The sequence below is a fragment of the Desmodus rotundus genome, chromosome 12 (assembly GCF_022682495.2).
Source record: "Desmodus rotundus isolate HL8 chromosome 12, HLdesRot8A.1, whole genome shotgun sequence".
Lineage (NCBI taxonomy): Eukaryota > Metazoa > Chordata > Mammalia > Chiroptera > Phyllostomidae > Desmodus > Desmodus rotundus.
In genome coordinates this window covers 67,842,031-67,866,759 of record NC_071398.1, presented here as the reverse complement: position 1 = coordinate 67,866,759, position 24,729 = coordinate 67,842,031, and the positions used below count along the sequence as shown (strand labels likewise).

General features: G+C 45.3%; 1 protein-coding gene across 2 annotated transcripts; it reads left to right on the top strand.

Moving 5' to 3' along the window:
- The first annotated feature begins 840 nt into the window (after window positions 1-840).
- REG4 (regenerating family member 4) lies at window positions 841-16,918 on the top strand. Of its 2 annotated transcripts, none has more exons than XM_024570607.3 (6): window positions 841-978; window positions 6,397-6,571; window positions 9,505-9,602; window positions 12,175-12,312; window positions 14,262-14,367; window positions 16,725-16,918. In XM_024570607.3, exons 2-6 carry the CDS (start codon window positions 6,505-6,507, stop codon window positions 16,802-16,804), a joined length of 489 nt encoding a protein of 162 aa, XP_024426375.2. In that variant the 5' UTR covers window positions 841-978; window positions 6,397-6,504; the 3' UTR covers window positions 16,805-16,918. The 2 variants fall into 2 exon arrangements, with proteins under 2 accessions (XP_024426375.2, XP_045059655.2); XM_045203720.2 differs by having other exon boundaries at window positions 904-994.
- The last annotated feature ends 7,811 nt before the right edge of the window (window positions 16,919-24,729 follow it).

The following is a 24,729-nucleotide window of genomic DNA, read 5'->3' as shown; positions in this document are numbered from 1 at the left end:
TGAATAATCTCTGATACCTGCAACATAGTTAATCCTTTGCTTTCTTCACTAGAGAAGGAAATCTTGTTACCCTTTCCAAATAGGCTGTTTTTTAATAAGGCTGTGACTCTGCAAAGCTAGAGAGCTAGATTTAGAGTCAGGAAGCCTGGGGTCAGCGACCAGCTCCACCAGAGACCAGCAATACGAACCTGGGCAGGCTTCCTAATTCTCTTAATATCGGCTTTCCTGGATGTGAATGAGGATGCACGTCCGACATTGCTCCCAGGGATTCTGTTAAGATCTCATTTGACCACTTAGGTGAAAACACTTTATTGTAAAATATTGTGTGTCAGTGTGAGCTATTTAGACATAATTGCCCCGCATTAGGACAAGATTCAGGGCAGAACCAGGGGCATGCTGAGAAGGGTGGGGTTGGTGCTGTAGGGAGAAAGTCTACATGTCTTCCTCAGACTCACCACTTATACATAACCGAAACCCTACCCTGATGGCAAATCCTCCCTGCGGTGGTCTCCAGAGTTGATGTGGGGCATCTTTCTAGAAAGGAAGGAGAAATAAAAGAAATCAACAAAGAGAAGGGATAAAAGGAGAGACCAAAGGAAAATCGAGTGAGTGGAAAGGCTGTAACCAATGACAGGATATTGCTAGTTTTGACAACCTGGGAAGGGAAGGGAAGAGAGGGAAGGGGAGGGGAGGGGAGGGGATGGAAGGGGAGGGGAGGGAAAGGAAGGGGGAGAAAAGCTTCTGTGTGCGAACAGGGAGAGGTTTGCATTTGTTGTCAACTCATCTCTCATACAGTCTGCTCTGACTGTAAATAAGATTTTATGGATGGGTTACTATTTGTAAACAATGTTATTGCCCTATGATTAAAAAAAGGCCATACAATTCCTGAGGGCAGAAGATATAAGAACTCCGGAAGCTGCCTGGGGTCTCTCTGGAGGCTGAAGAAGGCAAGACGTCAGAGCCTTGAATGCAACCCAGGTAATCCTCCCTGCAGGTGAGGGCAGAGGGCTTTCTTTGAGTATCTGCTTTCCTCTGCCAGCTATTAACTGGGCCAGACATGACAAGCTGCGGCTCTGATGATGGTAGGCATGCTTTGTGTCGCTGTTTTGTTTGATTCGAATGACTTGTTTTCTTTCTTCCTTGATTATAAAAAGCGTTGGTGGCTTTGGTGTCAAATGGTGTTAGTTTAGATCATGGCTCTGCAACACAGCAGCTGTGGAACTTTAGGAAAGTCACTTAATCTTAATGCACTTCAGTGTCTTCGCGCGTGAAATAAGGTAACGATACCTGCCGTGCAGCCTAGTTGTGAGAATTAGATTAGAGGAGATAGAGCATTCAGTGAGCATCAGTCTGGTAACATTCGTTTATAGACGACTTGAAAAGATGCTGTAAGTCCCTCCCCGCAGCCAGTTGGCTTGACAGAGAAATTCTGACCATTTGTGTTTTAAGAGGGTTTCAGGACATTGAAGAGACCTCCGTCACTTTCGGAGGGGGAGTTTGTCAGAGGAGTGCAGGGTTAACGCAGCGATTTAAAAAAGGGTGGGGTCATCAACCCCCACACTCTTCAAGCTTTTGTCTCTTCTTCATTAACACTGTCCGAACGTTCACATGGACATGAATATGGAGCCAACCTTTAAATTTTTCAGGAAAGTTTCCATTTCAATTTTTATAGGTTCCATCATTCCCTTTAAACAATCTATTATTCGAGAGTTAGAACATGTATCCTGATTTTTGGATCACAAAACCACATGCTTAAATGAGAATTCAATGAATTTCCCATCTTAATAATTATTTGGGGAAAAACCTTGGACCCAATCCCATGCTTACACTAAAATAAATGCCAAATGGAAAAAAATAGAGGAGAATATGGGTGGATATGTGGAGGGTGATGGCCAGTTTTTTCCTGATATAAATTCCAAAACTTATAAAGGAGAAAATAGATATGACAATATTTGAAATGTTCAGTATGACACATAAGATAAATAGGAGAAAATGCCGAGTGGAAAATATTCTTAGTAATATACAAAAGACAATAAATGTTCTTGAAGGAAAAAATGTGATTATTTCACTTGATGCAGAAAGTCTTCACAAATTCCTGAGGGGAAAATAAACAACCAAACAGCATAGTGTGCAAAGCTGCAAGCAACAATTTACAGAAGAAATGTTAAAAGGTAATCGCTACATAAAGAAATGTTCAACTTCATTAGCATTTTAAAACGCTAACAAAAAAATGAAGTTTCTCTCTAATAGACCAAAATTAGGAAGAAAAATGGATGAATTAGGCAAGCACTGGGGTTTGGGGAAGCGGCATTCCTGGGCGCCCATTGCTGGGACGTACACTGCAGCCCAGCTGGAGGGCATCTGGGCCGAGGGGGACAGGGTGTCAGTGAGCGAGCTCGCAGAAGTTGAAACCCTGTGTGTGTGAATTTGCACTCAAGAAAGAATCGCAACTATGTAAAAGTTATGTGAGTGGAAAAGTCTCATTACAATCAACTTGTTTCTGAGAAAGAAGACCAGGTTACAGGACTATATGACTCCATTTATGTCAAATCACCCCCCCCACACACACACAAGTATATATAGAAGGATGTCTTTAAGCTAGCCACTAAATTATTTCTCTCTGGGAGATGGGATTCACTTCCCGTTTTCTGGTTTTTCATTGGTCATTTAATAATTCATGTACTGTTCGATGATGGAAAAAGATAAGTTATTTTCTTTTTTATTATTACTATAAAATGAAATTTTATTGTTGAGATAAATAATAAACCATGATTGCTCGAGTTTCCATAAATTTTTTTGTTTTACTTGGAGTAAATAATTGCCATGTTTATTAATTTCCTTTATTTTTCAGTACATATAATCCCCAGATGCCCTAACAGTTTTATAAAATAGTCTGCATTATTATGTTATACACAGTCAAATGTGCTAGGTCACCCATAAAGTGCAAATGTAATGGCTTAGTACCCAACATTGTTAGTTGTGTAGCCATAATCCTTCCTCCCTTCCCCTTTTATTAATGCAAGCCTGGTGTTTATTCAGTGCAGCAAAATGTAACTTTAAAAATGTATTTACTAGTCTTTCTTGCAGCAATAAAATACAAGCCAGCCAATTCCATCAACATATTAAAAAGATTATACACCATGACCAGAGGGAGTTTATTTTTAGAATGTAAGGATGGCTTATTAAATGAAAATTGATTAATATAATGCAACACATTAAAAATGAAGGAAAAAATGTAATTATTTCACTTGATGCAGGAAAAGTATGTGACAAAATTTAACACCCTTATTATAGTAAAAAACTAGAAGTAGAAGGATACTATCTCAACATAATAGAAGCCATAAATAGGAGCTTCTGGCCAAGATGGAGGCGCAGGTAAAAATGCTTCTCTTCCTTGCTCAATCAAAAGAAGTATAACAACCAATTTAAAAACAAAAAATACCAGAACTTCCAGAAAATTGAACTGTATGGAAGTCTGACAACCAAGGAGTTAAAGAAGAAACATTCGCCCAGACTGATAAGGGGGGCACAAACGGGAAGCTGGGGTGGAGAGGACGTGTGGCAAGGCAGTTAGTGGACCAGGAGGGTGAGGCGGTGGCTGGTGGACATGGAAGTCCCACATTCGTGTGCAGATAAACTGGGAGGAACAACTGGGGAGTGAGGCAGACCCCACAACCAAGCGTTCCATCGTGGGTAAAGAAACCTTCAAAAGCTTCGGCTGTAAAAACTTGTGGGGGTTGCGGCAGCGGGAGAAACTCCCAGCCCCACAGAAGAATTTGTTGGAGAAGGCCACAGGGTCCTAAAATGTACACAAACCCACCTACTCAGGAATCAGCACCAGAAGGGCATAATTTGCTTGTGGATAGCAGGGGAAGTGACTGAAATCTGGATGAGTGCCAAGCAAGTGGCGGTGTTCCCTCTCTGGCCCCTCCCCCACAGACAGCACCACAGTGCAGTGAAGTGGGTTGCCCCACCCTGGCAAATACCTAAGATTCTGCCCCTTACAATTTAACAGGTGTGCCGAGACAAAAAAAAAAATATGGCCCAAATGAAAGAACATCAAAACTCCAGAAAAAGAACTAAGCAATGAGGAGATAGCCAACCTATCAGATGCAGAGTTCAAAACACTGGTAATCAGGGTGCTCACAGAAATGATTGAGTACAGACACAAAGTAGAGAAAGAAATGAAGGCTATGAAAAGTGAAATAAAGAAAAATGTACAGGGAACCAACAGTAAAGGGAAGGAAACCAGGACTCACATCAGCAATTTGGAACAAAAGGATGAAATAAACATTCAACCAGAACAAAATGAAGAAACAAGAATTCAAAAAAAAAAATGAGGAGAGGCTTAGGAACCTCTGGGAGAACTTTAAATGTTCTAACATCTGAATCATAGGGATGCCAGAAGGAGAAGAGGAAGACCAAGAAATTGAAAACTTACTTGAAAAAATAGTGAAAGAAAACTTCCTCAATCTGGTGAAGGAACTAGACATACAAGTTCAGGAAGCTCAGAGAGTCCCAAAGAAGCTGGACCCAAGGACGCACACACCAAGGCACATCATAATTACATTAGCCAAGATTAAACAGAAGGAGAGAATCTTAGAAGCAGCAAGAGAAAAAGAGACGTGTTACTTACAAAGAAGTTCCCATAAGACTATCAGCTGATTTCTCCAAAGAAACCTTACAGGCAAGAAGGGGCTGGAAATAAGCATTCAAAGTCATGAAAGGCAAGGTCCTATGTCTGAGATTACTCTATCCAGCAAAGTTATCATTTAGAATGGAAGGGCAGATAAAGTAATTCCCAGATAAGGTCAAGTTAAAGGAGTTCATCATCACCAAGCCCTTATTCTATGAAATGTTAAAGGGACTTATCTAAGAAAAAGAAGAAGATCAAAACTATGAACAGTAAATTGATAACAAACTCACAACTATCAACAACTGAACCTAAAACAAAAACAAAAACAAACTAAGCAAACAACTAGAACGGGAACAGAATCACAGAAATGAAGATCACGTGGAGGGTTATCAGTGGGGAGGCAGAGGGTGGAGAATGGGCGGAAAGGTACAAGGAATAAGAAGCATAAATGGTAGATACAAAAGAGACAGGGGGAAGTTGAGAATAGTATAGAAAATGGAGAAGCCAAAGAACTTATATGTACAACTCATAGACATGAACTAAGGGGGGTAGGAATGCTGGAGGGAAGGGGTGTACTGGCAAGGCAGAGGGGAATAAGGAGAGAAAGAAGTGGGACAACTGTAATAGCATAATCAATAAAATATGCCTTAAAAAATAAAAGCCATAAATAAACCCACAAGTGAACATCATACTCAGTTGTGAAATACTGAAAGCTTTTTTTTCTAAGATTAGAAACAAAGCAAAAATGTCTGTTTTTACCATTTCTATTTAACACAGAATTTGAAGTTCTAGCCAGAGCAGTGAGAGGGGGATCAAATGCAACCAAATTGGAAGGGAAGAAGTAAAATTACCTCTGCTGTCAGATCATATAATTTTATATGTAGAAAACTCTAAAGATTACACACAGAGAGAGAAAATAAAACTACTAGAACTAATAAATGAGATCATCAGAGTAGCAGGATACAAAATCAACTACAAAAAGCGTTGCATTTCTTCCCACTAGCAATGACAAGTCTATTTACAATAACATAACAAAAAGGACAAAATACTTAGGATTTAATTTAACCAAGGAGATAAACTTGTACAACAAAAACTACAAACCATTGCTAAAAGGAAGGGGTTATATAACAGGAAACAAAATTTCCCCCAAATTCCCAGTAAGCACCTATTCATATCTCCTTGGGCAGACTGTTCGTGGACAATATTTGTTGCAAGTTATTTTCTTTTTTAAAAAAATGTGGTATCCCCCAAGTATAAAAGGATTGAGCTGAAGTCAGAAGATCTGGTTGTAGCTACATGACAATGAGCAAATGACTTCAGATCCATCAACCTCAGGTTTTCTCATCTGTAAAATGTGGGTTTTAGAGCATATACTCACTTTTGAATCTATCATCAAATAATTCACTGTTGGGACTGACTTAATCGACTCGGCTATAGGAAGCCCAATGCCGCCTCGTCTGTGAGAAATCTTGCCTCTGTTGCCCTCTGCTGGCCCTCCTGAGAATGGCAGTGGCCTGCTCTCCACAATATATCAAATGCCTCCATTTGGTCACTTCTAAACCATTCAGACTTGCAGTTAGGTCCTGGACTCTGGCCCAGAGACCTTGCAGGAGAAAACAACACCTTATAACTTAAAGTGTCCAGTCTCCTAAATACTGAATTTGAGATTCCCTTTACTGGTTAAGCCAGAAAAAATTTTTTTCTCCGCGTGATTTGGCATCTAAATTCCTGGTCCATCTCACCAGTGCAAATGTGTTCAGATTGCAGATCTAAGCGAACCCAAGAGCTTCAAGCAAACACTGTCGAGGGCTCTGAGGTCCTCTCAGTGAAGGTTTCCGAAGCACCTCTGTCCCCAGGGGAAGAAGAAGATGGCTGCCAGAAGCACGTGGCTGCTCCTACTGCTCAGCTGTGCAGCCAGCACTCAAGTCCTGGGGGGTGAGTATCAGCCACTCAGCTGGGCCTGAGCCCACAGCCAATATTCATGCAACTCGTATGGCACAGCGAGCCTCATTCACCCCCAAATACTTAGGCACTTCAGGAGATAGGTGTTAGAGGCAGGAATGAAAGACACTGTGATGCGGTTATTTTTTAAAAAGCCAGGAATTTAGACTCAAACAATTCCAACTTCTTATGATTGTGAGCCATAGTTGAATCATCAACTACATGTAGATTATAATGATTATTTTGGTTTATTGTGAAGGGTAGAGATAATGTGTTTAAAGTACCTGACACCTCGCCGTCAACAAATGAGAGCTACAGTCAGAACTACCAATGTTTAGACATCACTTTCCCAAGTGGACATACAGGGGATTTGGGTTGGAAACATAGCTCCTGCACGGGTCTAGACCCAGCATCACATGTAAGGTAACATGTCAACAAGGTGGGGACCAGTGCCCTAGAGTCCACCAGGGCAGAAAACAGGAAGAAAACTGCTTGAGTGAGCTAAAAGTAATTATCACTGAATACCTGAAATGGAAGGAAATGAAATGTGGGCTCATCTGTGTAACTCCATTGTTCTATTGATGCGGAAGGGTAGAGACCTGCCCCAGGTCACTCTGTAAGGTTATGGGGTGCTCTGGCTGCTGGTCCTGGGTGCCTCAGAGTCTCCAGTGGCCTCTCTGGGCCTTGCACGTGGAGGGTAAGTGAGGAAACCACGCTGAGCAGCAGTTCTGTTGAGAAGAAGGCCTCTGGAGGGTGTGCTGTGCTGTACGTGGCCTGGCACCTCTCCCAGAGGGGGGATCGATTAGAAGGGAATACAAAGAGAAGCAGGGTTCTTTGGGCATCATGCGGGTGGCTGTGGCTGAAGTCTGTGGCCCAGCCACCAGCTGTCTCAACCATCTACGGCTGCTCAGGACCTGGGCACTCAGACACCTTCTCTGAGCCTGCTGGAGTGTGAGAGACTCTGACCGGCCCCTCCCGCAAGCCGCCTTCCATGGCCCTGTCTAACCAACTAGTCAGGTAGTTCCTGTTGCTCTGGTTCTGGCTTCCCTAAGGCAGCTTGAGCCTGAGCTCCATCCTGGGACGTGAGACCCAAGCCCCCTCCCCCACTCAGGGATCTCACCGAACTTCTCCAGTTTCTCTCCTGGAGAAGGTGAAGCCAGAACACAGCCCTGGTCCATCCATCCCTTTTTTACAGATCTTCCTGCCAGCTGCACAAAGACTTTCTACTTGTTCTTACTGTCTTGGGAGAAACTCTCATGACCCATCCTGTGCATTCCTCGCATTGTGGCTTATGGGAAAGTCTAATCTTGCATGTAAGGCGGCTCTGGGGAACTAAGAAGCGCCTTTTCTCTGCCACCGAGACTTAATGGTCAAGACCACTCCCTTGTTGCCTCGGCAGTGATTTCTTTGTCCTGGCCCTCAGCGGCCCTCGCCTGAAACAATTCACTCAATGTGTGGAGAGAGGAAGAACAATGATTTGTGGACAGTAGTCCATCCAGTGACTATTTTCAAAAATATTACACTGGTTATAATGATAATGTGATTATTTTCATAGCTACAATTGGTTAAGTAGCTACTATTTATTGAACAATTACTACGTACCAGCTCTATGCTAATCACTGTCCATGCATTATTCCATTTAATCCTCCCCAAAATCCAATGAGGAAGGTATATATTGTCAGTCCATTGTTCAAACAAGAAAACTAAAGCTAGAAGAGGTTAACTAATGTCCCCAAGGCCACATCTGGATGTGGGGGAGTAAACAGGTTGTTAGCAGTCCAGGCAGCACGCCGTCTGCCAGAGGCTCTTGGCCCTGCTCACGGTGGCAGGAGCTCTAGCCCCATGAGAGCTCGGGCCGGGGCCCTAGGCTGCTGGAGGAATGCTAGCTCTCTCCCAGGTCCCACCTCCCCTCCATCTAAGTGACCTCTGCAGGTCCCTTTACCTCTTTGAGAAGATTTTCTTATCTGTGCAGTAGGGGTGTACCACTGCATCTCTATCTCTCAGGAAGGTTCTGGTCATTAAACAAGGCAATCTGAATGATTCAGTGACGTGGCCCAGTCACCAATCACCTCGCAGGAGAGCTGTGGTCTCCTGGGTTGCGCTGCCTTGGGTCCTAGGCCCTGACTCCCCTGTCCTTTCATCCTGCTTGCCTGGCAGACACCCTACACTTCAGGCAAACAAGTGCTTGTTCTTCCTGCACCCACCTTGCACATTCCTGCCTCTATCCCTCTGCTCAGCCACCCCCTTTGCCTGACATGAACCCTCTTCTGGGGACTGACTCAGAGCCCACCTATTCTCAAGCATCAGCCAAGTTGCTGTTTCACCTGTCCTGTGTGTTCCTGGACAAAAAAAGAAGAAGAAAAAAAAACCCCACTCCCTTCTTGTAATGCCTGAAGCTACCAGTGTATGCCCTTCACCCACTCTTGTGATACCTGGAACGATAGCTATTCAATCTCAGATCTCAATACCAATGTGGGGTTGTGCCTGTTGCTGAGTATGCCTATTCAATTCTGCATTCCCTGAGAGGGAGAATAACTGCAGGGTGGGCGTGGGGCCCACCAGGCCCACCGTGAGACGGGCCTGAGCCAGAACTCCACTGATCAGCCCATCGCTGTAAGCCCCTGCTCCGACACTTTGGCTCTCCTGGAATTAGAACACGTTCCGAGCCAGTGTCCAATAATCCACAAAGGATCTGATGACGGCCTTTTCCCCGGCGCACAGTTACCCTGGTAAAAGGCCACAGTTCCCTCCGGGGAAGGCTGGGAGACAGATGCCCCGTATGAAGTGTTTGCAGCATAGGAGGATCCTGCCTCCAGGACACCCAGCCTCCCCTTCAGTCAAGGGATCCCGGTCTGTAAACTGGACCAAGTGCGGAAATGGATTGTTTTCACCATCGTAACTTGTCGTCGCCTTTTGTTTATGTGCAGACGTCATCTTGCTGCACAGCTGTCCTACTGGGTGGTTTTACCACAAACTCAGTTGCTATGGATACTTCCAGAAGCTGAGGAACTGGTCAGATGCTGAGGTAAGAAACGTGGCCCATACTTGGACTGGCTTCTCTAAAGCAAGGGGCCGCCCTGGGCTCCAGGCCGCATTTGACTCAGAATCAAGGCCCTTGCTTGGCATCCTGAGAAGTCACCCAGCTGGAGAAACGGAGAGAAGAGGGTTGTGTGTTCCGCTCACTCGATTTTTTGAGCACTGATGGAGCTCTGTGCCCACACCCTCAATGGGCTGCAAAGATGTAAGGATGAACAGGAAGCAGCCCCTACCCTCCAGGAGATCACTGTCAGTAAGAAAGACAGACAGATGTCAATCTGAGGAGGATGAGAAGCTGAGGAACTTACAGGACGAATAACTGGGTTGCAACAGGAGGTTTACCCGAAAGAGAGCCAGGGCGTGGCCAGGCCTGGAGCGCCCGCCTCAGAGCCCTGACGGAGAGTGGGGCAGGAAGAGGCGAAGCTTTGTAGTCTGCACAGCCCAACCAATACTGATACGCCATTGTTGTTTCTCCCCCGACTGAGGCTGGGTCTAAGAGATGCCCAAAGAGCCAGACTAACTGAGTTACCAGAGGTGCACGGGGAGTCCATGCCACTCTCTCTGGATTGTGGTTGCTTAACAGAAGTGACTGTGGGGGCGCCTCCTGGGGAAATATGGGGTGATCTGGGCCCAGAGAGGCCCCAGAACCCCTGGTACAAGCAACTCAGCAACGATGGAGCCCCTACCGCAAGATGGCCACTGAGCATACAAGTCTTCTCTGGCCTTAAAAAGCACAGAATTAATGCAAGATTGTGACATTTAAATGGAAAACTCCAGTGCAGTGTGAGCACATGTGGCCTTCCAAGATTCCAGCAAGATCAACTAGCAAGCCCAGGGAAGCCAGCCCTAACGCGACACTTTCCCGAGCTGCCGTGAACTAAACAAACAAGGTCCAGTGAGAGAAGAAGAGCTCACAGAGAGCGGTGGGCTTTCTCCTCAGGGCGTGGGAAGCAACTTGAGGAAATAAACCTTGGGAGGGCACTTGCATGTGTACCTGTCGCTAGAGATTCCAGCACTAATCCTGCCAAAACAAGGAGGAAGCTCTCTGGGGATGTGGGAGCACCACAGACCTGAGTTTAAGTCACGACTGGTACTCATTAGTCACAGATGTACCTCACTTCACAGGAGTTCTTGCTGTAAAATGGAATAACACTGCCCTGGCCGGTGTGGCTCAGTAGGTGGAGCGTCATTCTGCAGGTCAAAACATTGTGGGTTCAATCCCAAGTTGGGGAGTATGGGAGGCAATTGATTGATGTTTCTCTCACATTTACGTTTTTTTCTCTCTCTCTCAAAAAGCAATGAAAAAAAATGTCCTCAGGTGAGGATTTTAAAAAATGGGATAACACTTTTACCCCTTGGGGTTGTCGGGAAGATTTATTAAAATAACTTGCCAAAAGCCTATGGCACATGGTAGATGCTTAATTCAGGTTTTCGAGGCCAAAAAAAAAAAAAGGTTCACAGGGTTGATACCAAGCTTTGGCAGAGTTAACCATACAGAACCAGAGCACAGAGAAGGTTCTGGACCCCATGTTGCTGCTGCTCTTTGACTCCTTGGCAGTGCTGATGGCTGATCTTAGTTCTTGAGACTCCTGGAAGCTGACCAAGGGGACAGTGAGAAGGATAAGTAGACCCGATCTTGGACTTCAGAGGCGGAGGTCTGAGTTCTGTTCCAGCTTCGTCACTACCAAGTGTGAACTTGGATGGGAAATATCACTTAAACACTTCGAGACCATTTCCTCTTCTGTCCCAGGAATTTCTGTGACTGGTGCACTCACTAAATGCTGACTGGTCATCCGGCTCCTGTGCCTCACACACTTGAGAGTCAAATGAAATTCCCAGTATGAAAGCATTTTGGAATTGTGAAGTGGTGATAAGTGTGAGCACTGAATTATCATCAAACAGTAACCGCACCTAACCCCAAGCACAAACCTAAAGGCACGCATTGGAGTAGCAACCACAGCCAATCCATGTTTTTATTAAATTAAAGTTTTACCACATCGGCAGATCCCATAACACAATTCTGAAAGAGCGCAAAAATAAAGTATATATCGCTATCTATAAAATACGTATGTATAAACTGTTTCATGGGACTGTAAGTTTCTGGTTAGAGAATAGCACATTTTATAGTTCCAATCAGTGATTTCTTAGATTTATTTGACATGCTGTATTATAATGCATAACTATAACCAGAGTATCCTCCTAACAACTCCCTGTGCGGTGGCCATTATTTTCTCCATTTGCAGATAATGCAACTGGGCCACAGAGGTGAGGTGACTTACCAAGGTCACACACACTAAGGAGAGGCAAGACCAGGACCCCAGCATGGACCCTAAAGCTCATGCCCTTGCCTGGAGCTGCCTCTTCCTCTGAGATCTGACGCTTGTGACCGTGTGTTCCCTCCTGTGGTGACAGGAAGGACAGGAAGCCTCCTGTGGGGTTAGGTTACTACTTCCCGCGGAGGCAGGGCTATGTGCATGCAGGAGGCCTGGCACACCAGGGTCCTGAGGTGAGGGCTATGCTCCTAAACATCCATTGTTACGGCCACTTCTCCTTGCCCACAGCTCGAGTGCCAGTCCTTTGGAAATGGAGCCCACCTGGCGTCTATTCATGATTCAAAGGAAGCCGAAGTCATAGCAAAGTACATACGTGGCTACCAAAGAAGCCTGTCCGTGTGGATCGGCCTGCACGACCCACAGAAGGTAAACCCAGACTTGGTTCAGCAGTGCCCCCTGGGGGCAGCCCGAGAGATAGCCTCTCTCTGGGAACTGGCCGCCACACCTCCTGACCAGAGGCACACTTAGAGGGTCTTCTTTAGTTACCTGCCTCCAACTGAGAGAGAGGGCAAGGCCTCAAGGTCAAGTCCAGTTCTGGCTCTCAGTGGGGAATACAACATCCGTGGCATCATTTGGTAGACCTTTTGCCTAAATAAAGTCCTCCCGAATCTTAGAGCACAAAACTGCCAGCTTTACAGAGCTTTCCAAACCACGGGTACATACGTGTATATATAAATACACACAGGCCTGTTACGGGACCTAGCTTAATTAAGTCCCCGTTAGATCTTGGCTTACAGCTGAAAACTCTCAGCTAAGCTTTTTCCTAGATGCTATCACGGTTCTGGGGTTATCCTTAACTTTTTGCAAGGACCCTCATTTTCCCCTCCATCAGCACCTCACCGGAAGGCATGGCGTGTGAGGCCTTGGGGCTGGTTGCTGAGGCTTCTGAGGGGTCAGCAGTGTGCGGGTCCTTGGCGGGGCTCCTACAGCTACCCCCAACAAACACAAGTCACACGGGGTGGAACACCAGGCTGCTTCTTGACCAAACTCTGCCGAAGATGTTACAAATATTTTTTACAATTAATTTTCTGTTTTTTATGTATTTATACTGCTATCAACCAGAGCTCTCTCATTCAGAGATAAATATGTATACTCTTTCCACTAGATAGTTTTTGTTATTTAATTTTGTAAATTAAATTACAAAATCGCATTTATGATTCTCATTTATATTTATGACTGAGGAAAGTAAGCGACAAATAAGTGTTCTAAAAAGTGTTACAATAGCCCTGGCCCGTGTGGCTCAGTTAGTTGGAGTATGGTCCCGTAAACCAAGTGGCGGCAGGTTCTATTCCAGGTCAGGGCATATACCCAGGCTGTGGGTTCAATCCCTAGTCAGAGTGTGTACAAAAAGGCAACCAATCAATGTTTCTCTCTCCCATCAATGTTTCTCTCTCTCTCTTTCTCTACCTTCCTGTCTCTCTAATGGCAATTAAAAAAATGTCATTGAGCCCTTGCTGGTGTGGCTCACTGGAGTGAGTGCTGGCCTGTGAACCACCGGTTTGACTCCCAGTCAGGGCACATGCCTGGGTTGCAGGCCAGGTCCCCAGTTGGGGGCGTGAGAGAGTCAGCCACACGTTGATGTTTCTCTCCCTCTTTTTCTCCCTTCCTTCCCCTCACTCTAAAAATAAATAAAATCTTTAAAAAATAATGTCTTCGGGTGAGGACTAAAAACAGTGTGCAATGTCTCTAGTTGTTAAAGAAATGCAAATTAGCATGACATAACATGACTTATGTTATCAAACTCTTGTTTTGTCTTAATAAATAATATTTTTAAGGCTATGGAGAAATCGCCCAGTAGGTGGGGATGTAAATCCCTCCAGATGAACTGTTTTGGAAAGCGGTTTGGTGATGCATATCAACACCTCTAGCTACTCATGCCCTGTGACCATTAATTCTATTTCTGGAATTCTATCCTAAGAAAATGACTTTAAGTACAGAAACAGCTTTAGGAACAAAGTTGTTTAGAGCACTACTATTTGTAATAATTGTAAGTTGAAAACAATATAAACATCAATCCTTAAGGGAACTATAAGGTAAATTATGGCACATCCTTACCATTAAAAAACGTTTAAGAAGCAAGGTACAAAGCTGAATATATATTTTAAAGATCACCACACTTTTAGTACAAAAGATATTGTGATAGACAGAAGTGTTTACACCAGAAATAAATGCACCAAGAGATTAGTAGTGTGTACAGAGTGACTCTATTTTCCCTTCTCACACATTCCTGTGCTTTCCCAATTTTTACAATAAAAATTGCATTGGAAAGGGGCCCAGTTGGGGCGGCTGACCCCGGTGTGTCCTCTGTCTCGCAGAATCGGCAGTGGAGGTGGGCCGACGGCACCTCGTTTTCATACAAAACCTGGTCTGGCAAGCCCGTGCGTGCGAGCGAGCACTGTGCTGAAATGAGCTCCAAAGGCGGTGAGTTCGAAGGCAGCGCCCTCACCTCTGCCCGTTTCCTGTCAGGCACAAAAACGGACACTCGCCCCCACCCTCCATTTCCCATCAGCACTCTTCTGTTCTAGAGGACAGTGGCCTTGTCCCAACACTGTACACCAACCCCAGTCCTTTGGGTCCATCTCACTGTCTGCCGTGTCACGTACCAGCTGGTCAGTCATTTACTTAACATTTCCTTCATGCCCACTCACTTTTTTCCCTAAGTACATCTATTTTTCAATCCCATTTCATACCGTGGTGCCGGGGTGGGGTGAGATGTGTCACCTTGAAGGAAACCCAGGCCACAGGGATCACATATGGGTGACTCTTCTCTGGCTTCTTTATGGTGAGGGTCCCCAGGAGCCCAGAAACCTCGTCCTGGCCTGGGTCCTTCCTCTTGTTGGTTTCCCTGAGCTTCACCTACAGAACCCAGTGCCCAGAATCTCACCTGCAGGCTGCACATGTCACTTGAGCCTCCTCGTTTCTTTTGCGTGCCTTTCCTTCACTCTTGGCTTTGAATGCTAACATGCTAGAGTTTTTGACCTTGACACCAGGACATTCGGATATAGTAATATCTGTCCCCTACACGGTAGGTTTGGCATACCCTGAACTTCGCTCAGCAGATGCCAGTAGCCCCCGCATGTGCGCATACACACACACACACACACACACAGGTTGTTATAACCGAAAAGGTCTCCAGACATTGCTAAGTGTCCCCTTGGGGGAGCAAAATCACTCCCACTTGAGAAACACAGCCAGTAAGCGATATGTAAGGTTTCAGGTGTGAAACAAGAAAACAGAAAAGCAGAGATGAAAAGGAGACTTGATGCCAAAGAGAACATCCCAGTGGGTTTAAAGGCCATTGTAGCCTCACCGGAACTCCCCTCTGAGGCGAAGAGCGGGCCTGGGGCAGCCTGGACTGAGGACTCAGGGACCAGGGCTCAGGAGGAAAGGGATGCAGAGCAGGATTAACTTGCATCTGAGGAATAAAATTATATGCACAGGAAAGAGCAAGAAAGCTTTCTAAGAGCAAAGGATGAATGGTGGACATGAGAAGGCAAACTCCGAGACCAGGTCCAGGGAGACCCTCAGACATAAGAGCGCTTTATCGCCAAAGAAGGACGGACTTGCACAGACTGACAAGCTGTGGTTAAAGTCACAGGGCAGCTCAGATGAAAGGAAACCAGCAAGACCTATAGGTAGAAGCTACCAAAATGTGGATTTTTTTAAATGAAATTTTATTTTATTTGATTGATTGATTGATTTGATTTGATTGATTGATTTATTTGATTTATTTATTTTTATTCAGTTACAATTGTCTGCATTTTCTCCCCTTCCCTCCACCCCACCCCAGCCAGTCCCACCTCCCTCCCCCACCTCTACCCTCCCCCTTGATTTTGTCCTTGTGTCCTTTATAGTAGCTCCTATAGACTCCTCTTCCCACTATCCCCTCCCCACTCCCCTGTGGCTATTGTTATAATGTTCTTAATTTCAATGTCTCTGGTTATATTTTGTTTGCTTTTTTCTTTTGTTGATTATGTTCCAGTTAAAGGTGAGATCATATGGTATTTGTCCCTCACCGCCTGGCTTATTTCACTTAGCATAATGCTCTCCAGTTCCATCCATGCAAAATGTGGATTTTTAAAATCTGAACTAAGGAAAATAAATTTGAACCATGAGCACTGTTCAAAAATATAACAGGCTACCCCAGGAAGTAGTGAGACACTTGTCACTAGAGTTAACCAAGCAAAAGTGAACATTATAGTTGTTACTGAGGTTGCAGCCTCAGAAATGTGAGAAAAGATGCTCATTGGCACATAAGAATCTACTGGGGAACATTTAAAAAATATAAATTCCAGGGATCACTGAACCTACAACATCAGAGTCTCTGGGGCTCGAGGCCAGACCAGCTGGAGGGAAGTGGTAGGCCAGATGCCTCCCGCAGTCCCTGTCAGGAATCTGAGATTTCAACTGCACAAAGTTCTCAAACAAAAATCTTTCCCGTCAGTCTGTGTTCACAGTCAAGGGCCTGATGTTCTCCTGAGAAAACCAGGTCTTCCTTTCCAGATTCCTTCACTGATTGGATGAGTATCCACATTATGGCGGGTAATGGGCTTTACTCAAAGTCTGCTGATTTAAATGCTAATCACATTTAAAAAAAATACCTTTACAGCACCATCTAGGCCAGTATTTGAGCAAATCATGGCACCATGTCCCAGCCAAGTCAACATGTAAAATTCACCATCACACCTTACCTCTGCTTCCAAGCAAGACACCCAGAAAAGGCTTCTACGCTCAATATAGAATCGATGCATCAAAATGTTTGTTTATTTTCTTAACAGATTTCTTAACTTGGGATGGCAATGAATGCAACAAACACCAACACTTCCTGTGCAAGTATCAACCCATGTATCGACCGTAGAGCAAGAATGGAGATTTCTGCCAGCCCTGCGCTCAAGCCCCTTCCTCTTCCTTCTCGGCCATACTGGCCATGTCTGATCATTGGCTCAGAGAGTAAACGCAGTACCTAAGGCTGGTGAGGTTCTTACTGTGCTGACTTTGTCAGGCTCAGGGGCAGAGACCTCAACATTGATACAGGAGTGGGTTCTAGCTCCACGTGTTCACCCCACAATCGCTGTCCTTTATATTCTTCTTTCCCCCCCTCCACTTCCATTTGGCTTGAGCAGACTAGGAGCACACATCCCCCTGACGAAACAGATGGGTGTTTGGCCATCAGGGATACAGATTTGAAGATGGGAGGAAGAAACCAGGCAGGAGCCTCTAGCCCCCTCTACTTCTACACCCTCCTGTCCTCTCTCTATTGCCCACATCCTCCTCCTCAGCCATCTGCTTATTTTTCCTTTGGCCATGGGCCCATCCAGCTGTATGGTCCCTAGTAGGCTGATGAGGACCATAAATTCCAGGGCCATCTTTTTAAAAAATCCTCACCTAAGGACATGCTTATTGATTTTAGAGCAAGAGGAAGGGAGGGAGAGAGAAACATCGATTGGTTGCTTCTCATACACACCCCGACCAGGGAACGAGCCCGCAGCCTAGACATGTGCCCTGACCAGGAATAGAACCTGCAGTTTTCAGTCTATGGGATTGCACTCCAACCAACTGAGCCATACCAGCCAGGGCTTCCAGGGCCATCTTTTAACAGTCAGTTGCATGCACAGAAGGTTGCTCTGGTCCAGTTCAGTTGTGATGGAAGAGAAAAGGTGAAATGAGAGTGAGAAAATATATCCAAGTCTTTCTTCATTTCCTTCCTCCTGGTCTCTGCTCCCCAACTCCTTGTAATAGCTCCTCCCCAGGGACAGCCCTGACTTGAATAGAGGAGAGATGGAGGGACATGCCTGCCCAACCCATCAGCAGGGGTGAGTGGCAGGGGGTTATTTAACTCTGCAGCCGGCAACCTATGAGGGGTGAAGACAGTCAGAGCAGGCGCGGTGGAGCTGACCTGGCCCTTGGGTGCTCATCTTTTCCCTGCTACTAACAGCCCGTGTGGCCTTGCTCGAGGCTCTGTGCCTGTGAGCTTTAAGATTCCTTATTGGAAGTGGTCGCTCCAATACCAAGGACACAGTTTTGCCCTCATGAAGATTCATGGCTCCCTAGGTCAGGGACCTCCTTGGCAACCTAAGAAGAAACAACATGGACTTGACAATCACGGAAGGCGTGGCTTCGCCATGATCACGTTTGCATTCCGTACAGGGAAACACCACCAGAGAGGAGAGGACATGTGGCCGGGCCGCGTGTGGAGGGTCACACGTGCTTCACCCACGCTGCACTGCTAACCAGTAAACACACCGCGTCACACCCTGACCTGAGAATGCCCCAATCCACTTAGCGAGTGCTAGCTGGGAGGAGGGTACCCCGACGAGGGAAATGAAACAGACAGAGCATCAGCTCTACCCACACCCCTTCTCCTCTCCTTCCCTGTCTTCTTCCTTCCTCCCATCACACCCTTGTCACTCCTCAATTGTCAGAGAGGAAAATACCAGAAATAATGCATTTCTTCCCACCAAGCATTAAGAAGCTACTTAACCCAAAGGAAAACCTCTTCCTAGTGAGTGTTCAGAGCAGATGACAGGGAGATGGAAAGGGATCATTCTTGTGAAGCACACGGTTACTTCAGCAAGAGCCACCATGGGCTCCTGCGAGGCTTCTGGGCAAGCCAAGGTCAGAGAAGCTCACAATAGTATCAGATTCCATAGTAGAGATGGTAGATAAATGGGGTATGCTAGGCTGATATGGGCCAAAAAAAAAAAAAAAAAAAAAAAAAGACCCCTGTTGGATCAGTGCCAGATTCTGTTATTACAATGAAAAAAAAAAGTAAAGGAAATTTGGATGACAATATCCCAAAAGGTAGACATTCTCAGGTTTTTTGACAACAGCACATATGAGTGAGAAAAGACACCTTGACTCACCTATTTCAGTTGAATCTCCGGAGGAAAAAATACCTCGTTATAGCAAAAAAGTAGAGATGAACAAAATAAAAATACAATAAGTAACAAATAGCACGCGCACCAATGCACAAGTAAGTAACGTCTCACAGTCGTTCTACAAACATATTAAGATATTTAAAATATATTTTAAAACAGTTCTAACTGAAAAGCATCAAGCTTCAAACAGCCGTGGCGATGTCACAACAGCTAAGTGCCCTCCCTGCACTTGTTGAACGAGCCGCGGTTAGTGTGTGTGCACGCACGTGCAGTGTGAGCCTGTGACACTCCTGAATGGGGACATGCAGTCCCTTGTCTGACTAGAAGGCTGGTCCTCTGCTAACGCTAGAACTATGCTGCTTTGCATTTACGCATATGGACTTTTAGTAATTCTCACCATTCCTTGAGGAGATACAGTACTCAAAAAAATTCATTTGAATGCCTTCCATGAGCTAAGAACTTATTTCAGAAACTAGAAATCCATTCATGAACAAAAGGAATAAAATTCGTGACCAGTATAGAATGTACACTTCAGTGAGGGTGAGGAGCGGAGGTAGAAAAACGATGAAACACATGAAGAAATAATGTAGTATGAGGAGGTGACAGATGTTACGATGAAAATGTAAGGCCAGGAAGGGGAACAGGGAGCAGGCATGTGGGGTGTGGACAGAAGGGTTAGTGTGCTTTTGGTCACAGCCGACAGCCAGACTGTCTCAAGCAGAAAAGAAAATGTATTGGTTCCTGTTCCCCCACAGTCCACAAGCAGAGCTGGGCTTCAGGCATAACTTGACCACGGGCTAACAGAGTCAGTCATCAGGATGGGGCTTTCTCTCTGGGTTTTGGCCTTTTTTGCTGGGCATTAACTTCATTATGCAGCCCCGCTGAGTTGCAAGGTTGGCGAGAGCAGCTCCGATGCTCCCCTCATCAGGACAGAGGCCACAGCCCTCACACGAGAGCCTCCAAATTAAGGCACAGTGGCCAGGGATCTTGCGTTACGTGCTTGCTCACCGTGGCCAGGAGGGTGGAAGGTGATGCCTAACCGAGCTCGCTGGCATCCCATGCAACTGCCTTCAGGCCCAGGGGTTTGGTCGGCTTCACTTCAGGGACGGGACCTCTGCTGCAGATGTGGTGCCTTTGTAGGAAGGATGCCCCTCTGGGAAGGCACAGCCCATGGACCCACAGGACCGAAATAGGCTGGACTTCGACCCCCACCCACCCTCTTAGCTGTGTACTTTCGGGCAGTGCTCACACCGCACCGAAGTCCCCTGTGGCCCAGCTGACGACACGCACGGCTGGGAGTGGGTGAGGTGGCTCCCAACCTGGGGGCCAAGGGCCACCCTTTGCGAAGCTCTGTCCTAAGGTCCCACCGCAGGATTTAGAACCAAGCATCTGAACTGAGACTGGGGAAGCATCTGACGCCCAAAAAGGGAAAAATCGGGTAGGTGTTCATTCCCAAGATGTGCTCACTTATATGAACGCCAGCCACAACCTCGGCAGTTTATCATAGTGGGAAGAGCAAAGGGTTTGCAATTAGTCCGCCCCGGATTATGTGGCTGCCTCCAACTGGCTGTGTGACGTGGAGCCTGAAGTCTCTGAGCCTTTGCCTTCTTTCCCAGGGATCTGAGGGTTAAATTACTTAAAATAGGTAAGGCATCTGTAATGGGGCCTGGCATAAGTGCTTCACAAATGTGATTGTCCTCTAGGAAAGTCACACGAGCTGTCATAATCAGCTGCCTCCTGCTGTGACACAGGCTGACACCCTTTGCTGGGGCACAGGCGGACAGCAACACAGGAGAAAACCGGATCCAGAAAACCCTGCGGACATGTCAGTCTGGCTGTGCATAGGCACATAGGCGGCAATACAGGCACTCCATAGTTTTGTTTTGTTTTTTTTTTTTGAAGAGCAAAGATACAATTTCTTTTTTTTAATTTACTTTTAGAGAGGAAGGAAGGGAGACAGAGAGGGAGAGAAACATCAGTGTGGTTACCTCTCAAGTGCCCCCTACGGGGGACCTGGCCCGCAACCCAGGCATGTGCCCTGACTGGGAATCGAGACCTGGCTCACAGACCCATTCTCAATCAATCCACTGAGCTACACGTCCGGGGCAGACACGGGATAGTGAAGGAGGCACACACCAAGCATCAATTCAAACATTTCGCACATGTTTCCGTCAGACATGTGAAGTCCGCATAGTCCCTGTACGGGTAGCAAAGGAGAGCCATCTGAGGGCATAAAGATTAAGCCAGAAACCATTCATTTTAAGGTTACATGGACATGCAAATCTTTGCATTCTTGGGTTAGATGCCTTAGGATGTAGAAAGTAAAAACCATAGAAGAAAAAAATGATGAATTTTACTTCAAAATTAAAAACTCTTGCTCTTAAAATATACTGCCAAAAAGCTCAAACACATGCCAGGAAATGGGAGAAAACATTCGTACAAAATACATCTGAGAAAGGACTTGCAATTCCATAAGAAGACAAACAACACATTTTAAAAAAAATTTTTATTGTTATTCAATTACAGTTGTATGCCTTTTCTCCCCATCCCTCCACCCCACCCCAGCTGAACCCACCTCCCTCCCCCACCTCCACCCTCCCCCTTGGTTTTGTCCATGTGTCCTTTATAGTAGTTCCTCTAATCCCCTGTCCTCACTGTCCCCTCCCCACTCCCCCCTGACCATTGTTAGATTGTTCTTAACTTCAATGTCTCTGGTTATATTTTGTTTGCTTTTTTCTTCTATTGATTATCAAACAACACATTTTTAAAAAATGGGCAGAAGAAGTGAATACTTCATCAAAGAATATGTACAAATAGCCACTAAGCAAGCACACAAGATATTCAACACCACGTGGCCTGAGAGCACTGCGGATTAAAACCAAATGTAGTTATCCCAGGAATGCGTGATTCAACTCAAGAAAATCAGTCAATCTGTGTAATGCATAGCATTAATAAAATGAAGGAAAAGCCTCACGTGGTTATTTCAACTGTTGTTTGTAAAGCGGTTGGCAGTCTATTGTCCTTTTTTAATTAAAAAATGCCAGGAGGAACTAGGAATCGAAGGGAACTTATTCAACATAATAAAAGGCATTTGTGAAAAGCCTGCAGGTACCATCATACTCAAAGCCAAAAGGCTGAACGCTTTCTCCCTGGATCAGGCACCAGACAGCATGCCTGCTTTCACTTCTGCTCTTCAACATTGTTCTGGAAGTTCCAGCCGGAGCAGTCAGACAAGAAATAGAAGTAAAATTCCTTGGATCCAAATTGCAAAAGATGAAGTAAAACCCTATTTACCAATGACATAATCCTGTTGCTGAACAATTTACCACATACTGATTTCTACAAAGCAGGCATTGGATTTGTATCTGTTGACCCAATCAAGGGTGAATGAAAGTTTCTGATACAGTAAGAAGTAAGAGTTTCTAACCACCCTCCTGACACCAGAACAGTGTCCATGCTGCCTGTCACCACCAGAACCAATAAATAGAGACAAGGACTGAATCTTCATGGGTGCTTTGTTTACAAGGCCGGCCATCTGAGAAGATGTTGGGTTAATGACCCTCAAAAACCATCTTAACATCTCATTTAAAGCCTACATTTTTATAAGGAGAAGAAAGCGTAGGGAAGGGGTTTGGAAAAAAGATTAATTGGCTAAGAGTTGCAGTCCAGCAGATTTTCCTAGCACTTCTTTATCTGTTGATGAACAATTCTTCTAAGACACAGCTGTTCCCTCCCTGCAGCACAATGGTTCAGATATCATCTCCATCACTTGCAGACCCCCTGGGGCACAAAGGTTGAATTGCTTGTTGACCTCCTGGAGTCACATGGTCATATATTCCAGTTCCTGGAATAATAGCTTTCCACATGCATTAGTGACAGAAGCCTATCAACTATAACTACAGCTAAAATCTTTAATTCTTGAGTTCCCTTTTCACTCTCAATCCTGAGCTGCAGGAGGTGAGACATGAAGGAGATGGTACTGTTTGAAGATCTGTCACTTGGAGCCTGGGATTTATAAATTGGGACTAGGGGCTACAGAGGAATATGGCTGTGTCTAGAATAGTCAGTTCCAGACAGCCAGACATGAGCTGTGGGGGATGGTCTGGAAAGTGTCTTGTGAGGACGCATCAGCCTCTAGAGGATGGGTGGCCTCGCAGAGCTGAGAGATGTAGGGAGACCACTTCTTCAGGAACTATACCATGAACAATACAGTGTGAACAGTGTGTAAGCAGAAAGTGAAGAAAAAGAGCAACTTTTAAGTTGGACTTGAGGAAAAACCAGTATGGGATGGGGACATTGGAGGTAAATTTGCTCACTCGGTATCAGCTGTAGGTGCTTAAAGAGTTCCCTGTGGATGTTATGTTTGTTCACCTTTCACGTATCTGTTGGGAAACCATCCACAAGGACACATGTGAAGGTGTTAACCATGGTTGTGATGGCCTCTGGCATGTTCTCTGTTCGCTTTTTTGCATTTTTCTGAAGTGAGTTTTGTCTTCATATTAAGAAGAAAACAATCAAGGAAACATCCTTTGTGGGGAAAAAATTTACATTTGCTGTCCAGATGTTTTTTTACTAAGAATTCCAGACATTTAACAGTAATTGCAGGCATCAGGATTTTGACAGGAATTAAGTCCAAAGTCCTTGGCACCGCGAGAGCGAAGCGTCCCAGTCTCCTAAACCTGTTTACTCTGTAGGACAGCTTCATTTCCTGACTTCTCCTCTAGATCCTGCTGCCCAATAAGCAAACAAAAACAGCTTTCAAAAAAGTTTCCCAATGAGTACAAGAGGATATTTATTCTGCCTCTGATCTGAGCCGAAGCCAGACATTGCAATTCACCAGGCAGAAAAAACCCTTTTGCCAAGTTACAACCAAAAACGATCTGCGAATATGATGGTGGTGGTTTGATGTCCAACACCCGGAAGCCAGCAAAACTGCAAGTTGCCAAGTTCCTTCCTTCCCAGCCACAAGATTCTTTTCCTTATCTTATGAAAGGTTGATGACATTCCCACAGCAGGCCCTCCCTGGATTTCCCGAGGTCCCACCCACACGCACCAAATGAGAGGCACGGGTTCTCCAGTAGAGGACAAGGGCAGCGGGCGGTGAGAGGGAGCTTCAGGTCTTTCTACAGGACAGTCCTCTTCAGCCTGTGGATACTGGCTCTTCTCATCCCCTCCCCAGTGCACAAGGGCAAAAGTAACAGCATTCACTTACTGGACACTTACTGTGTTCAAGGCACTGTGCCCAGCGCCTTGCATGCATCATCCCACTTACCCACAACCCAATGATGCAGGAACTATTATTCTCCACACTAAATAGCAAAGAAACTGATTCTAAGAAATTTTAAATGATTAGTTCAGTTTACCCAAGTACTATAAGTCCTGTAGTTATGAATATAAAATTTGTGTTTCTATTATTATTTTTTCTTCCACTCCAGCTCCCTCCCTCACTCTACCTTGACAACAATTCCTACTGGTAGCTGTTTTTGTAAACTATGCATTTTGCTTTGTGAATATTTACTTTAAACTCACATAAAGGTTGCTTGGCCCTACTTCACAACGCTGCTGTGGGTACATTTACCGCCTGTGGCCAACCACCTCATGGCACCGGGTGTCACACCTCCAGCCACACTTCACGGAAGTCTCTCCAACGATGGGCACCCTAAGCACCTTCAACTCCCGATTGGAGTTCAGGTTTATATTTCTTTACAAAGTTTGTATCTATTAAAGAATCTATCCTCCCCCAATTAATTTGTGATGCAATGTATATCATGAAAATGTCTGTAGCCAGGAGCCTGCTGCTGAGTGCCCTAGTTTACCCCATGGCCTGTTCTTGCACCAGAAGCACACTAGCTTCATTACTAGGGATTCCTCTACATGGAAGAAGTCTCCTTCATTATTCTTATTT

Coding starts and splice junctions, on each gene's coding strand:
- REG4 (XM_024570607.3), top strand. CDS start 6,505: ATGGCTGCCAGAAGCACGTGGCTGCTCCTACTGCTCAGCTGTGCAGCC. Junction 6,572..9,504: donor CAGCACTCAAGTCCTGGGGG/GTGAGTATCAGC, acceptor GTTTATGTGCAG/ACGTCATCTTGCTGCACAGC. Junction 12,313..14,261: donor GCCTGCACGACCCACAGAAG/GTAAACCCAGAC, acceptor TCTGTCTCGCAG/AATCGGCAGTGGAGGTGGGC.